This window comes from Myotis nattereri (assembly GCF_964212035.1).
Source record: "Myotis nattereri genome assembly, chromosome: 18".
Classification (NCBI taxonomy): Eukaryota; Metazoa; Chordata; class Mammalia; order Chiroptera; family Vespertilionidae; genus Myotis; species Myotis nattereri.
The window spans coordinates 5,370,895-5,388,182 of record NC_138093.1 but is presented as its reverse complement, the minus strand read 5'-3'; the positions used below and the strand labels follow the sequence as shown (position 1 = coordinate 5,388,182).

The 17,288-nt window shown below is 48.1% G+C and overlaps 1 protein-coding gene across 2 annotated transcripts; it reads right to left on the bottom strand.

The window, feature by feature from the left end:
• Positions 1-698: 698 nt before the first annotated feature.
• On the bottom strand, positions 699-17,280 carry SARS1 (seryl-tRNA synthetase 1). 2 transcript variants are annotated; one of them, XM_081112035.1, is made up of 12 exons: positions 17,037-17,242; positions 13,551-13,621; positions 9,175-9,255; positions 8,084-8,242; positions 7,010-7,153; positions 5,165-5,320; positions 3,667-3,888; positions 2,749-2,878; positions 2,335-2,492; positions 2,011-2,082; positions 1,503-1,632; positions 699-1,179 (listed from the first exon to the last, which is right to left on the bottom strand). In XM_081112035.1, the coding sequence occupies exons 1-12, from the start codon at positions 17,170-17,172 to the stop codon at positions 1,022-1,024; spliced, it is 1,617 nt and encodes a 538-aa protein (XP_080968161.1). In that variant the 5' UTR covers positions 17,173-17,242; the 3' UTR covers positions 699-1,021. The 2 variants fall into 2 exon arrangements, with proteins under 2 accessions (XP_080968161.1, XP_080968160.1); XM_081112034.1 differs by lacking the exon at positions 2,011-2,082 and having other exon boundaries at positions 17,037-17,280.
• Between the last annotated feature and the right edge of the window lie 8 nt (positions 17,281-17,288).

Below are 17,288 nucleotides of genomic sequence, written 5' to 3'. Positions count from 1 at the left end.
TCCTGGCTTCCACCTGGCCGTGCCTCATCTCCCTCACCCACCTTGTATTCCGTCTCCCATAGGAAGGCAGGGGTGTAATCATGTCCCCACCCTCCCTTCTGGGACTGTCACAAAGATAAAAGAGACCATCTATAGGAAGTATTTTAGAAGCACCAAGCTGACAAGAGGTGTTATTAAAGCAAAGTGTTTGGAGATTGCAGATGAAAGGCAGCAGGGAAATAGAACCTAAACATCACTCTCCCCAGAGCAAGGGTGCCCTGGCTACTGGGCCACAGTGGGAGCCGCAGAGAAGGGATTAAAACACCCCCAGCCCCCGAACCTGCTGGCTACCTCCATCCTTTGGGTAGCAGCAACAAGCTGGTCTCCCATTTTGGAATGGCTGCAAAGAGAAGCAGCTGTTGGTAAGGCACTGCCTTATGCTCTTGAATCTTGGGCCTCTTTTGGATTAAATATAGTCTCATCTCCCCTAAGACATCACTGCCTCCCTCCCTTTCCAAAGAGCCCTTCCCACTGAACAGAAGTGCCAGGAGGCTTTTTAGATCAGCTGGTCTCTAAGTGAGTCCTGCTTAACTGCTTGGACATGGGAGCCGATTTAGCAAAGGTTTATATGGCGAAGGCGCAACGTTCTCCCTTCGCCCTGGAGCCTTTACTAATCTACCCCAGCCCTCGCCTACCTTCTCAGAGGCTCTCTGACCTGCTACATGGAACAGCTTTATTTAGGAGGAAAAGCACAAGTGAGTGTGGTTCCAGGGAGAGCTGTGAGCCAGGGTTTGGGCCCAGGCGGAGGACTGCGGGCGGGTCCTCACCTCCGCTGGGGAGGCTCATGGCATGACTTCCTCCGTCCTCAGTGGTTGCGTCCTAGGCCCACGCGAGCAGACAGGAACACTGCAGTGTGCATGGCAGAGGGCTCCCGTTTCAGCAATGCAGTCAGTCGGTGCAGGCGATGAGAGGGCATGTCTGGCGTCCCCGCCTGTGGGCAGGCTCTGGGATCCCAGCTGACCGAACCGGGGGGAAGGAATGTTCAGGAATCGGCGAGCGCCATGCTCTGCAGCCGGCTCTCCAGGGTGACATCGCTCTGTGCCCCTTTGTTTTTGCTGCCCTCCTGCTGCTTCTTCTGCTTCTTCGATGGCTCCTGGTCAATGGGCGCAGGCTTCACAAAGGGAATCAGTTCTTGGAGCCCTGGAAGGGAAGAGCCAACCGAATCACCCATCGTTTCTCAGGAGCCAGAGCCCACGGGCCTCTGCGGTGAGCCCGATGCCTTTGAACAAAAGGGCACCCATTCATTCTTTCCTTCCTGTTGGAATCTCAGCGGCAACTCAATAGAACATCAGGCCTGTCCTGGCTACTTCCTCAGCTCGGCCCTGCCATGCCCCGCACCAGGAGACAGGCAGAGTTTGGGGGACTGTGTGTGAACAAGAAGACCGGGTCCATTCTGAAAGGGGCCTCTATTCCGAAGTGTGAAGACGGAAAAGAGGAGGGGGACGGGCTGGGCTGGGTCTCACCTGGCGGCATGAACTCCTTCAACTTCTCGGGCACGACGATGCCCTTCTCCGTCTGGTAGTTCTCCAGGATGGCGCAGATGGTGCGGGTAGTGGCACACATGGTGGCGTTGAGCATGTGGACAAACTCCACCTGAGCAGAGGGAGCAGTTTGACCCAATCCTTAGCTGGTCTAACTGCTGACCGGGAGCCATCACCCCAGTAGCCGGACTCCCCCACTGCAACCAGCCAATTAGAAACCATGGCTTCCACCCACTCCTGAGTCTTCTCTGAGCCTGGATTCTGTCTGGAATTTACTGCCCATCAGGTGAAGTCCAGGAAGACTCCTCATGCCTCCATGAGTGGCAAACGAGGCCAATGGAGGGCTCAGTATTGTGAGCAGAGTTGGGTCCTTTGAGGGAAAAAGAAAACCCTATGGCAGGGGCCTCCCCTCTTAGCCCCTTTCAAGTCCCTGACTTGGAAAAGTAGGGTTTGGAAATTGGGTTTGAAGGGATAAGCTTACAACCCAGACCTCCCTGGGTGAGAAGAGGGCAGGCATTGCCTGTGACTTGTTCTGGGTAGACCAATGGGGGTTATCCTTTATTTGGAAAGACAGAAAGCAAAGCCCCAAAGAGAAAAGTTAGCATGACTTTGTAGAATGGAGCCGGAGTCCGGTTTCCACCTCAAAGAACTCAGCCCTGATTCAGGGGAAGTCATTTTCAGGTTCCCTTTCTGATCTAGACTGAAACGCCCAGGTTTTCCCGTGATGCTGGGGAATGTACTCCGAGGGCTGAGAAATAAGACCAATCCCCTCTGCTCCGAAGGCCCGCTGCCCGCCTTCCCCTGGGCCCTCTACCTTGTCCATCATCTTCTTGGTTTGCCCGTATCGGATTCGGAGGCGGCGAGCCTGGTAGTCTGTGCAGTTAGAACAGGAGACCAGCTCCCGGAAGGCTCCCGAGCCCGGAAACCAGGCCTCCAGGTCAAGCTTCTTACTGGCAGCGTGATTCAAAGAACCTGTAAGGAAACACCCCTCGAAGTCATGAAGGAGGGATGGTATTTCAGAAGGCTAACCTTTAGCAAACCTGAAGAATTCTGTAATTCACATCCCGTCCCCAGAAGTGAAATCACGCCCAGATATTCTTATCAGCAAACGCTCCCAAGGGAGAAAAGTGTGATCTTTTAATTAATGTGGGCAGTTAACTGGATCCTGAGCTATTTCTCTGTGTGGGGCGGGGGATGGCTGTGGGCTGCAGGAAAGGGAGGCTGGTACCTGAAACAATATTCACGATGTGGTATGGGATGCCCAGGGTCTGGTAGAACTCCTCCGCGGTGGAGATCATCTCTTCAAACATCTCCCACGACTTGTTGTCATGTGGTGACGCGTAGACAAACTGCTCAATCTGCAAAGAGGGGCCCAGGGAGACAGTGACAATGAAACAGGGCAAGTCCTCGAAAAGACCGAAGTGGGAGCTACTCTTGCAATGAAGACCTGTTCCTATCCTGCTGGGAGGCAGGCGAGGCTGGGCCCCAGCAAGAGAGATGGTGCTGCACCGGGCTGGGTGCAACAAGAACGCGTGCTTTACAGAGAGCTTACCGCACACGTGCCAGGTGCTTCCTAAGTGCCTCTCGTACTAACTAGTTTAATCCCCTCAGTGGGCCAATGAGGTGGGTACTACTATTACCCGCCTTTTACAGGGAGAAAACAGCACAGAGTGGTTAAGCAAGCTGCCTGAGGTGACACAGCTGGTAGGTGGTGGGGCTGGCATTTGGCCTCAGGCAGCCTGGTTCCGGGGTCGGTGCTGGCAGCTACTCCACCACGTGCTGCTCAGGCTCTTCCCCGAAACACAGATGTAGGCAACAGGAGGCAAGACTCTGGACCAGCCGTGGGCAAACTACGGCCCGCGGACCAGATCCAGCCCGTTTGAAATGAATAAAACTAAAAAAAAAAAAAAAAAAAGACCGTACCCTTTTATGTAATGATGTTTACTTTGAATTTATATTAGTTCACACAAACACTCCATCCATGCTTTTGTTCCGGCCCTCCGGTCCAGTTTAAGAACCCATTGTGGCCCTCGAGTCGAAAAGTTTGCCCACCCCTGCTCTGGACACATAGCTCCTGCCTCTCCCCTCACTTCCCTGGACAGACAGGTAGAAGGGTCCTGCTTCTCACTCTGACTTCTCTACTTACCTTCTCAAACTGATGGACTCGGAAGATGCCGCGGGTGTCCCGGCCATGGGAGCCCACCTCCTGGCGAAAGCAGGTGGACAGGCCAGCATACTTGATGGGCAAATCCTCTGGCCGTAGCCACTCATCCCGGTGGAGAGCAGCGATGGGCTGCTCAGAGGTGGCAATCAGGTATTTCTCATCATAGGAGTTGTCGTCAGACTTTTCACTGCCTTTGCCAATCACCTGAAGGAGGAGGGACCTTTACTGATTAAGAGTGAGGGAGGAGGACCTCAGCCAGAGCAGAGCCCACAGGGGAGACACGAGCGGTGGGACAGGGGACGTTTCTGGAATCCCGGCCTGGGAGTGAGTAGGGGACGCTGAAGACTAGGGAGGGAACGGGTCTGTCCCAAATGGGGTCCCCAATAGAGATCGGAGAAAAGCAAATTAAAAGGAGATAAAAAAAATTGTGATTCTTTTACTTATCTAATAAATAAATACATTTGTAAATGATATAAAATGGCCAATGATGGCAGATGTACAATAAAACCTGAGCTGGTAGCCATATAATGTAATCCACTCCGAGGAACATACAATGCTGGGCAAAAAGAGACGTGGTCTCTGCTTTCTTGGTGCTTAGGGTATAATCCTCAGCCACGTTGGCGGCAAGTTGACAAGAATGACCTTCTGAAGCTGGACTTGAATCCTCTTGCTCTCCCTGAAATGGCCCAGGGTGGAGAGGAACCACACATGGGAAGCCACATCTATGCCAAGAAAAGCATGGGTTGCCCTATGGAAGCTTCCAGTCTGGGGTCAGGAGTGGGAGGACATGGGAAGGCCGGCCACTTCTATAGTGTCCTTTTGTCCAGCCACTCAATAAATACGCTTCTTTTCTATGCTCATTATGTTAAAGCATGCTTATTTATTTATTATTTATTTTTTTATTATTTTTTTAAATATATTTTATTGATTTTCTACAGAGAGGAAAGAAGAGGGACACAGAGAGTTAGAAACATCAATCAGTTGCCTCCTGCACACCCCCTATTGGGGATGTGCCCGCAACCAAGGCACACGCCCCCGACCGGAATTGAACCTGGGACCCTTCAGTCCGCAGGCCGACGCTCCATCCACTGAGCCAAACCAGTCAGGGCTATTATTTATTTTTAATGCCCTGATCGGGAATCGAACCATGACCTCCTGGTTCATAGGTCGACACTCAACCACTGAGCCATGCCGGCCGGGCAAAGCATGCTCATGTAGACCCATCATCCGGATGAGCTGGGGGAAAGATCAAACAGGCCCTAGGTCTGCACTGTCCCATACAGTAGCCACTGGCCACGTATAGCTACTTAAGCGAAAATGTCACTTCCTCCGGCGCACTAGCCGCATTTTAGGTGCTCAACAGCCACAGACCTAGACCACTTCCATCACGGCAGGAAGTCTACTGACAGCGCTGCTCTGTATCTGTGAATTAAACTTCCCAACTAACGAAGTTTTTCTGCCACTCTGCCCAGCTACTCACCTTGTAAAGCTCTTCATCAAACTGGCTGAGCTGTGCCACCTCCTGCATGACCTCCTTCCTCATGAAAAACGGGGTGTAAATGGGAATGTAGCCCCGACTTCCCAAGGTGCGAAGGGCGTACTGGATGAGCGCCTGTTCCAGAAACACCAGGGGCCCCTAAGGAGAGACAGCATTGGGTGATTGGGTTCTGTCGCCATCAAGTTCAACTGCTAGAATTCCCTCTGAGGCAATGGGCCCAGCAGAATGTGACTAACCAGGGGCACACAGGAGGCCAGGAAAGACAGGGTACCCCAACAACCAACTCAAGAGATTCTGACTTATCGCCAGTCCCGAGCAGATCCCCCAGGCAAACAAAGTGTAAAGAGAATTCTCTTTCAGATACCAAGCAAGAGGAAAGGATTAGTGGCCCCGCACGCATGGGAATGTTTTCTTGTGCTCATTCTTACGACACTAGACTCATTTGCATAGAGTAGAGCATACCTATGTATGTGTGTATATGGAGAGTATAGTTGGCCCTTGAACTAGGAGGTTAGAGGCACTGAACCCTCCCCCACCATAGTCGAAAATACACCTATAATTTTTGACTCCTCCCGCAAATTAACTACTAATAGCCTACTGTTGACCAGAAGCCTTACCAATAACATAGTCAACACGTGTTTTGTGTAAGTATCATATACTGTATCCTTACAGTAAACTAGAGAAAAGAAAATGTTATTTTAAAAAATCATAAGGAAATAAAATCAATTAAAAAGTCATAAGGAAAATACATTTACAGCATTGATTGGGGAAAAACCCCCACATATAATGGGACCAGCAGTTGAAGCTGTAATTCCAAAATTATTTTACCATGTCTTTCTAGAAGCCTTCTTTCTCTGAGTGCACCTGCCCTCTGTCCCAGCTAGCCTGGGTTTGCCTCTGCCTAGCGGCCTCCCTGCGCTCTGGGCCTGCTCACACCACAGTTCCGTGCACCAAAAAGGGCCACGTACCAAACCTGACAAGCCCAGGGGAGGCCGGCGTGGTGGGCCCTACAGGCTCCAGAGACTGAAAATCACCACATAGGATTAACGGAGCCTGTCTGCTGCCTTTTTGCATCGGAGCTAACAGGCCTTTGAAATGTCAGCATCATCTCCTTTACCAGACCCCTCGGGCTCACCCACCAGAGCACAGACCACAGAACCCACTCTGTCACCTTGTCTCCCGGGATCCTCTCTCTGTACTGGGAATGTTCACCATGAACAATCCTGTACTCACCGACGGAAAAGAAGTACGTGTCCCTCCGGTGTACTTTTTATCCAATCCCAGCGATTTCACCGCTTTGCTTCTCCCACCTCCCAGATCTGCCACCAGTGGATTTCATGCACCCACCCCCTTCCCCACTTACGTCTCTTCCTTTGATTCTAGTGTATTAAATAAGCTGTAAAACTGCCATTCCCCAGAGCATTTTCTCAATCTGTTGAGATTTTGCTTCCTGGCAATTGTCATCAGTTTGTTTCAAATCAACTCATAAAAATAATTCTCTACAGTTTTGGACGTTTCTTATGTCGACAGTACTGATCACAGTGGCTTCTGACTGTGACTTGTCTGACTGTCAGATTACACTGAGCTCGACAAAGGAGAGACTGTTCTGATTCCGTCGGCAAACATATGCTCCCTGCGGGGCATCGCGCAGTGGCTTTTGTTCAGGACTCCGGCCTAGAAGACACTGCATCTAATTGCCAATAAGTCTGTGGTAGAAAGGCGAGCACAAGTGTGGACTTGGGGGCCTCCTCGAGGAGGTTATGTTTTCTGCACCGTGTTTTTTAAATTCCTTCTTCATAACCCCACCCCCACTGGCTCCTGACTCACCTTCAGGAAGTACCCTCGACTGCCAGCCACCACGACCCCTTTTTCGCCTTCAAAGCCATCGACCATCACCACCAGGTCCACATGCGAGTACTTCTTCTTGACCGTGCAGTCACCCCAGATCCTCTCGACTTTGTTGTCCGCATCCTGAGGAAACAAGAGCAGGAGCGAAAGATGCGTGGCCTCTGAATTCTACAACCTCCATCTTTCCAAAGCCTGTTCTCATAACCCGGAGCTTTGGGAAGCCACGACTTAACTCAAACACCAGGTTTTGGTCATCGTGTCCAGAGACTGGAGAAGGGAATATGCTAGAGAATTTGTGCTCAGTAGAGAAATAATCATTTTCAGATTCCTAGAAGGGATTCTAGCCATGAAACTCAAAGCATGATTGTCCAAAAGATCTCTCTCTCTCTCTCTCTCTCTCTCTCTTTTACCCCTTTAAATGCTTTGTATAAGGACACCTCAACCCTAGACAATCAACATTGCCTGGGGTGCAGAGGAGAATGTAGATTTCTTTTTCCAGGCTCTCATTGGTCCCAGGGCCACGGGAGGGCGGGCTCAGGGCCCCAGACCTCCCGAGTCTGCCACCCCAGCCAGCAGAGAGTTTAAACATTCCGTTCACCAGGGAATGAATGAAAGAGGCACAGATGGGCCCCGCTCTGGCTGGGGTGTCAGGGAACAAAGGCTGGGCTCAGAGCAGCTTTGTGCTGGGGAAGCTCCCTCTCAGCAGGAAACTTTTATCATGCAGATTCCCCTTCAACCTGCAGCTTCTCAGCGGGGTGTGGGTGAGGGGTGAGGTTGATTTAGCAGATCCCTCCCGCGAGACTGGCTGCTACCAGGGGCAACAGTGGAGGACAGCAGCCAGATGCAGAAGAGATTTCTGGGCCAGGAGTCTCCTACCTGCGGTCTCTGCCACTTCCCAATCAGGCAAGGATCTGACGCTTTCAATTCTCAATTGGTGGGCAGGGCGAATACACAAAGGACCTGCTTCTGCTACAAGGCCCGTCGTACAGAACGCCAGTGTGTCCTTATCCTCCTTCCGACAGAGGAGCGGTTAGCTGTGGCACCTACACCTACCTCGTCGTTACTGATGGGCACCGAGGGATGCAGAAGGTTCCCGATCTCTCGGAGGTTCTCGAACCGCTCTTCCTCCAGCTTTATCCGCTGGGCGTCACACTTCAGGATGGCTTCGTCGATGAGGAGTCGGAGTTTTTTGATCTGTGACACTTTCAGGTTCTGTGGACGAACAAGCCAGGCCCGCACCCAGGCCACAGCGCATCAAGGACAGAGTAGGAATGCGAGTCTGTCCCCTAACCCAGCTGTGCTCTGCCGACAATCCTTGTGATAGCCTTTTCAAGACTGACAATGACGGCTTTCAAAGCGACCTTGCCCTGACAAACCCACTGGCATTTCCTTCTGGGGTGCCTGAGGCAGAGATGGCTCAATTCTGGCCACTCTTCTGGTGCCTACATCTCTCAGGAATTTTAACATGTAGCTCTCTCCAGGGCTCTTTCTTCCTGAGTCAACCGATTCAGCGTTCTATTACGCACGGCACTTCACTGTTCTCCAGGAAGATGACACCTTTATCCGGAGCAAGAGACTTTGTCTTAAGCTAACTTTGTATCCCTCTTGCAGAAATTTCAAACTACTGATTTCATGGGGGAGCCCTGAGCAGGTAGGGCTGGACAGGAAGAGCGCCCCCAACCTAGCTCTTCAAGCACAGCAACAGCTTTCTAAAAATTTATTTATTTATTTAGCACCGCTTTTTTGTGTTGATGCTCTTGCTATGCTTTTGTGTTAATGGGTTTTCAGAAAGGGTTTAGCGACTAAAAACTTGAAAATTACTGCTTCAGGCCCTTTATACAGTGACTGTCTACTCAATTACAATAAATTTAAAAATGACCTGACTCTGGGAAAATAGAACACTATAAGCTAACCATAGTTCCTTTTTTCTCTTCTTCCTCCCTTGACCCTTCGACTCCATCTGTCTCCTGCTCTGCTGTCCCATAAACAAAGTACAAAGTATATAACAAGAGTAACAGGGACCCGTCCCAGCTGCAGAAATTCAAGGACAATGCCGTATGCAGCAGTTTTAGCGTTTACTTGTCTAGGAAGAAAGTTACGATAAAAGAAGAGAAACCCCAACCTAGAAAAGGACAATAACTTACAACTAAAGTGTCTGAAGTGAGGTCTTCGAGGTTTAACAAGTTCTCCGGAATGGACTCATCATTTCCCACTGGCTCTTTTTTCTGCAGGAAAAACAAAAAACAAACGAACAACACTATTAAATAAAAAAGTTCTGACATCCTAAGTGCACATCAAAGTAACATCACATAAACGAATCACAGAACTTCCTACACAGCTGTCTAAGCAAATTGGAAGTAAGAAAGATTAGCGAATTGGAAGTGAGAAGTTAAAAGTTTCAAGTCTCTGTTCTGCCGCTTTTTAGCTTTTTGATCCTGGACAGACTGATTAACCCATCAGGGTCAGAGGGCTGACATCATGGGGAACATGAGAAGAAGGTCTGCCCTGGATGTAGAAGAGTGTGGGCACCAAGACTGGGTGAGCACAGTGGTGTGGCTCAGTGACTGAGCATCAGCCTGGGAACCAGGAGGTCACGGTTCGATTCCCGGTCAGGGCACAGGCCTGGATTTCAGGCTGGATCCCCAGTGTGGGGCGGCAGGAAGCCGATGGATGATTCTCTCATCATTGATGTTTCTACTTCTCTCTCCCTCTCCCTTCCTCTCTCTGAAATCAATTATATATATATATATATATATATATATATATATATATATATATATATATATATTTGTATAAAAAGAGAGAATGGGTGAGAATGCTCATGCGCTGGGTGCTCAGTAGAGGTCTGGGTGTGAATCTATGAATCCCTGTCTACCTGCTAAGAACAGTCCCAGTGCTGAGGCTAGGTAGAGCTCGACTACACTGAACAATGGATGGGATGATGGGATGTTAGAGAGGCAAGGAAAACTTTTTGAGGGAAAAGTCACAAAATCTGCACCTAAGTTTAGAGCAGTCAATGCAAGCTGGCAAATAGCAGGGATATACCCAGCACTCGTCTTTTCCCCCCTCTAACTTCTTGCCTCATCCTTCTTTATAATATTCTGCCAAATCATTTCTAATCCTTGTCCACAGCCAGGGGGAAGATAATTTTAATTAATAAATTAAATTATCAAAGGCCATTATAACAAGACCTATAGAACCTCAGCAAACTTGTATAAAAACAAGATGAGCCCTAGCCGGTTTGGCTCAGTGGATAGCGTCGGCCTGAGGAACAAAGGGTCTCAGGTTTGATTCCAGTCAAGGGCACGTACCTTGATTGCAGGCTCCTCCCCAGCCTGGGCCATGGTTGGGGCGCAGTTGGGGGGCGTGCAGGAGGCAACCAATTGATGTGTCTTTCTCACATCGATGTTTCTCTCTGTCTTTTCCTCTCTTCCACTCTCTCTAAAAGATCAATGGAAAAATATCCTCGGATGAGGATTAACAACAACGACAAAAAAACTCCAAGGTGAGATTTAGAGTCTGTTTTGCAAGTATAAATAAAATGTGTAGAAAGCATACTCAATGTCCTTAAGGTCTTAAAAATTCTACATATACAATAGGCAATTATATTTATACAACCTCATATCCTCTGTGCAAAACTGAATCATGAGAAAGGATAACATCTTCTAAGGACAAAAGCATAGAAATCCTTTAGACTCATTACACATTCGCACCCACCAAAGCGAGAAGTCAGGATTCCAACCATAACCCAACTCACATCCTTCCGTGACCCAAGCAAAATCATCTCGAAAAGTTGGGAAAGTCTGAACATATCAGAGTCTTGACAAGAACAAGCATAGACTACTGAGGCAGAAAAAAGGTGGCCCAAAACACAATATTTCCCAAGGGAGCTGAGGCTCCCTTGCTATCTGCCAATCCCTCCTGTCGGAAAGTTCTGAGTTCAAGTTCTGCCTCTGCAGCTAGCGTAATTTAGGAAAGCCCCTTAATTTCCTCAGGTTATTTCCTTGCCCTTTCTTTATTTTATCTTTTCCTTGCCCTTTAAATAAAGCTGATAATTGTACCACCCCACTGAGGTTTAGAACAAAGATCAAAAGCAAAATGTGATATATACAAAAAGGTTTGTAATACTTTCAAGTGCTATACAAGTGAAAGCTAGCACCATTCCCATGGATAGCAAAGGAGAATACTCCTTACAGGGTTAGCATAAAGGGATCCAAGAATCTATAATAACAAAAGCATAATATGCTAATTAGACCAGATGTCCTTCAGGACAACCTTTAGGCTGAAGCCGGGACCGTGAGGGAAGCCTGGGTCCTGGGTGCCGGAGGAAAGCTGGTGCCGGCAGCCGGAGGAAGAAAGGCCTATTCTTGCACGAATTTCATGCACCGGGCCTCTAGTGTTATTATAAATGAAAAAACTTAGTCCTATCTTCTTCTTTCTTAAATTTCAGAGAGGAGAGAGGGAGAGATAGAAACTTCAATGATGAGAGAGAATCATCAATTGGCTGCCCCCTATTGGGGGACCGAGCCTGCAAACTGGGAATGTGCCCTGACTAGGAATAGAACCGTGACCTCCCAGTTCACAGGTCGATACTCAACCACTGAGCCATGCCGGCCAGGCTAGTGAAATCTTTTTTTTTTTTTTTTAAATATATTTTATTGATTTTTTATAGAGAGGAAGGGAGAGAGATAGAGAGTCAGAAACATCAATGAGAGAGAAACATCGATCAGCTGCCTCCTGCACAGCCCCCACTGGTGATGTGCCCGCAACAAAGGTACATGCCCTTGACCGGAATCGAACCTGGGACCTTTCAGTCCCCAGGCCGATGCTCTATCCACTGAGCCAAACTGGTTAGGGCTAGCGAAATCTTTTTATTATGTTCTTTACTGGGTCAGGTTCCTAATTTTTAATCTTTTGGTTTAGTTTAGAGGTTTACAGCTTAAAAATTAGACAGGCTATAGGGTGCATTTCATATGTTTTTTAAAAAGTGATTAAGGGGATATTGTTAAAAAAAGATTAAAAACATGTACTGTTTTGAATACCAAAGGAAGGGCAGAACCGAAACTGAACATTTTCAAGCATGGAAGGATTTTTTGGATGAAGGCCACCCATTGTTACTCGTAATCGATAATAACTACATGCTCTTGGTATCGTGCCAGGTTCTCTACATTTTTAACAAATTTCGTTTTCATAATTCTGTTCTAGAGGTGAATGTTCATATTGTCATTTCAGATGAGAAAAACTGAGGCTGAGAAGTTAACTTGCCTCAAGTCACGTGGCCAACAAACAGTCCAGGATGTGGAGACCCTATCCATGCTCTTTTCAGAAAAGAGCTCGACTGCACTGATCAAAGAACCTAAACTCTGCCGTAGGAAAGTCTTCCTGGCACTGGAGGCTAAACTCAAGAAATAACTGGAAAAGATTACTGGTGGGATCTATGTTATTATAAGAACAGCATAAACAACAGATGACTAGTGTGGCAGGACTCTGGCCTTGCTATAGACTGAAGGTTGAGAGTCAACAGATTCCTATGTTGAAACCTACCCCACAATGTGATGGGATTTGGAGGTGGTGTCTTTCAGAGGTGATTAGGTGACCAGGACAACCTCATCAGAGACCCCACAGAGCTCCCTGGCTCCTTCCGCCATGTGAGGACACAGCAAGGAGACTGCCTATGGGCTAGGAAGTGGAGTGGGCCCTCACCAGAGACCAAATCTACCTGGGCCTTGATCACGGACTTCCCAGCCTCCGGACTTTGAGAAATAAATTCTGCTGTTTATAGCCACCCAGATTATGGCAGCCAAACAGACTAAGACATATCTGAATACAGAAGATGGACTCACCCCCTTACTTCCCTATCTGCCTTCCTTCCTTTCTTTTTTAAAATATATATTTCTTTATTGATTTCAGAGAGAAAGGAAGAGATAGAAACATCAATGATGAGGGAGGATCACCGATCGGCTGCCTCCTGTACGCCCCCACTGGGGATCGAGCCCACAACTCAGGCATGTGCCCCTGGTAGAATTGAACCTGGGACCCTTCAGTCTGCAGGCCGATGCTCTATCCACTGAGCCAAACTGGCTAGGGCCTTCCTTCCTTTCTTTAAAACACATACTATTTTGAATATCAAAGAAGGACAGAACCGAAACTTAACGTTCTTCAAGCAAAGAAAGATTTCCCCCAGCCCTGGCTGGTGCGGCTGTTGATTGGGCATTCTGTGAAACAAAAAGTTGATGGTTTGATTCCTGGTTAGGGCACGTGCCCAGGTTTTGGGCTCGATACCCCAGTAGGGGGCATGCAGGAGGCTGCCGATGGATTTTTCTCCCTCATTGATATTTCTCTCTCTCCCTCTCCCTCCCTTTTTCCTAAAATCAATAAAAGCATATTTTTAAATAAAATAATTCCCCCATATGGGCAAGAAATTCGTATCCCATGGACTCAGACACTAAACTAGAAATTATTAACTGCGCATAAGATTCAATACCTCGGCTAAAGCTCTCATGGCTGTTAGTTCTCTTACCTTCATTTTCTCTCCAATTGTCTTGCTGCATAGGTTCTTCAGCTTGTTCAAGTTGTCGGTCTGAAATCTGCCTGAAGAATAAAGAACCCAAGAATATTCCAAAGACATGCAGATAAATAAGATTCCTCCCTCCCCTAATCATGGCTCCTTAGGACAGATCTCAGCCCAAGGCCAGAGAGCAGGCAGAGCTACAGTCTCTGCCTCAAGAAGCTGTGAAACCTTGTAGCTTTAGAGCCCCAAATTTTAGTTGGCATAATAGGGTTCCCCAGCATTCGGTGACAAGGAAAAGGCCGCTCTGAGGCCGAAATGAAAATGTATCAGAACCTGGGTGACACTGTTGTAGAGTAATACATCTGAGGAATCAGGAATTAATCGAGTGACTATAAACTGCTCGATTCCCTTCAAGTTCATTTAAGAAACTATGTAGTGTGCAGGGGAATCTAGAAAGAGGGCAGTCAGATTTCTACTACCGTGAACTTGGTTGCTACATCTCTATGCTAGAAATGGTTAATGTTATTCCCTTTGCTTTGACATCATGCTCATCCTGCAGCCTTCAGATTAATTTTACTTTTTACATCTTGATTTCTTTTGGGGAAAGCAGGGTACTAGTCAGCCTACTTAGGTATTCTGGCCCAAATTAACATACTGGTATTGTGGTTTATTAGACCGACTTTTGCTTCTAAGCTTTTGGAGCAATGTGGTAAAAATCAAGTTTTAACAGGTAAAATGCAATAGCATCTAGACATAGCTACTGTTGAAGGGTTTGCCAAACTTTACACTTAAACTGAACTTTAGCCCAGCCCGCATGGCTCAGTGGTTGTGCGTCGACCTATGAACTAGGAGATAATGGTTTGATTCCCGGTCAGGGCACACTCCCTGGTTGCAGGCTCAATCCCCAGTGTGTTAATGATGTAAATTTTGGATCATGGGTTAAATAAAATATATTCCTAAAATTAATTTCATCTGTTTTCCTTTACATTTTTTTAAGTGGCTACAAGAAGATCCATAATTATACCTGTGGCTCACGTTGTATTTCTATCAGACAGATTTAAGGGATGTAAGTCAATGCAAGACTTAAGCCTGGAAGCAAAAATGACTAGATTTTCATTTCACATGTCCTTGGGTGTGGCCAGGACTGGGGTGAAACTGAAAGTAGAGTTATTCCAATGACAAAGGCCTGGCTGAAGGAGTCTGCAGTAAAGGTTAAGAGGAAATAACAACTTCAATTTATAGTAAAGAGAAATCTCATTCGGAATAGCACTTTTGGGGGGAGGATAGAATTCTGGTGGTTAGCAGATTGCAAGATAGGTGGAAATCCAGTGGCTTCAGAAGTTGTCCATAGAAATGCTTATCATATGCCCAAATGTGTCCTCAGCCTATTACTCTGAATTGAAAAAAAGAAATCACGGTTTGAATCCTTGGAGCTGTAAGAGCCGTGGTAAAATCTGTGGTGCTAGGGCTCCACGTTTTATCCAGTTCCTTTGAGAGCCCCCGTGGCACCTTGGAGGTGTACAGGCAGACAAATAGGTGCCACTGTCTTGTAGGCCCTTCTGAGGCTTGCTGTGTCCTCAGTCAGGGAACACGATGAGTTCTTAGTGTGGCTCAGGGTTACAAGTCCTCATTGCAGCCAATGACAGGAGAGCCCCAACTTCTGATCTGAGGTTTGGATATAAAAGAACTTTGATGCAAGATCTGTCAATGTCCTACTCTGGCGGCCAACAACTTGGGAAAAACTCATTAACTCCCTCTGGCTGCAAAGAGAACACTGGAAAGGGGTGCTAAGTAGAAAAGAATCAAAGCACAGATGTGTGGAAAATAAACGAAATACACTGCTTTTCATACAGAAGGGCAAAGGCCCTGAACACAGAAGATACTCATGAATTTAAAAAACCTTTGTCGCCCTAGTCGGTCTGGCTCAGTGGATAGAGCCATCAGCCTGCGGACTGAAGGGTCCCGGGTTCAATTCTGGTCAAGGGCATATACCTGGGTTGCAGGCTCGATCCCCAGTGGGGGGCATGCAAGAGGCAGCCGATTGATGATTCACTTCATCATTAATGTTTCTATCTCTCTCTCCCTCTCTGAAATCAATAAAAATATTTTAAAAACAAGCAAGCAGTGCAGTGCTAAGTACTGGGAATCTATGTATACATGTGTACATGTATAACCTGTATGCATATGTACTAGTATACCGTAGGTATTGGGACATACAGATGCATACACCACAGCCCTGTCCCTAAAGAACTCACCCCCCTCACCATCACCATATATCCATTCATTACAAAAGGGATGAAACTCCCTGTAGATGTGTGCATTATACACAAGAGAAGAGCTCACATACTCAAAGGAATTTACTGCGGAACAATGGGTAACAGGATAACAAAAATCCGATACTTCTGATTCAGTAAAACAGTGTTCAGTAAAGTTTTTTCCTTCCAATTAATTTAATTCCATTACAATTCAGATTCAGGTGGTTGGATCTCACAAAAGCGTCACAAACTACCACATTAGAGTGACTGAGACATGGAATTAACAGGCAACCCGAGTTAAACAAATACTCTCTTGGTACCCAATACCCTTATGAACTCAGGAAAATCAGTGTTCCTACTAGAAAGCCACCACACTCTTGGACAGGGACTGCCTTTGCAGTGTGCTGTCATAAACTTGGCTCTCAGCTGGTTGCAGACTTATTGCATCAGACAAAAATCACATGTGCTTGACAGCATCCGGCCAATCGGGGACTACTCCAGTTAACCCAGGCAAAGGATTCTATGATTTTATTTTCGGTTCCAGGTTTTGGCCAAACTCTACCAATATCTTTCCCGGAAAACTTCCACAAATCACAATGACACCGCCTCAATAATTACACGCGTTGTCTTGCCTCGCCGCAGCCCTCTCTCCATGCCTGACCTACCGCGGAACAGACTTTTCGCCATTTTTAAAGGTATGATCACAAGCCAGGGGGACGGCTCTCCCCACAGCTCCGGGATCAATGCTTTTTAGGCAGAAGCGGGCTCCAAAGACCCCAAATGCTTCCAATGTGGGTGGAGCGAAGCTATCACGCTGCAGATGTGACTCGGGCTGGAGCCTTTCATCCTATCCACCTAGGAGATCACGCTGGCCTTGCGGACCAAGAGAGAAAGGCCGGAGGTGACCAAAGATAAGTGTTGGGACAGGGAAAACCTCCCGCCCTGGCTTTCTCGGGGCGACCCGTGCAGGGGGAAGCCTTGACAGCTCTTGATGCGCATGCGCCATGCTCCTTCCCAGACCACCGATCCGCACCGAGCACGCCCGGGAGGGAGCACGGCTGACGGAAAAGTGGGACGGTCCGGGCTACCCAAGCGTTCTGGGGGATAAGGAACGCCTCGGAGCCACCGCATCCAGGGAGTGGGGGGAGGGTCTCCTGAGGGGCGGGAGCTGCGGCTCCAGGAGCGGGAACGAGATCCGAGAGCTGAAGTTGGGCTTAGATGGGGGACGTCCGGTACTCACATCTTCGCCACTCGCCGTCCGCCTTCACCAGCCGATCCACGAGTCCCGGGTCCTTGAAGCGGTTCTTTTGCGTCTCTCGGATGCGGTCCGGGTCCCCTCCTTTATCCGTCCGAAACAAGTCCAGGTCCAACACCATCTTTCCTCCTCCCGGGTCAACAATGAGGAGAAATGAAGCTCGCAGCCAGGGAGTCAACCAGTGACCGACGCACTGCGCCTGCGCGCGGGCGTCCCCCCGCCGCCCCCCGACGCCGG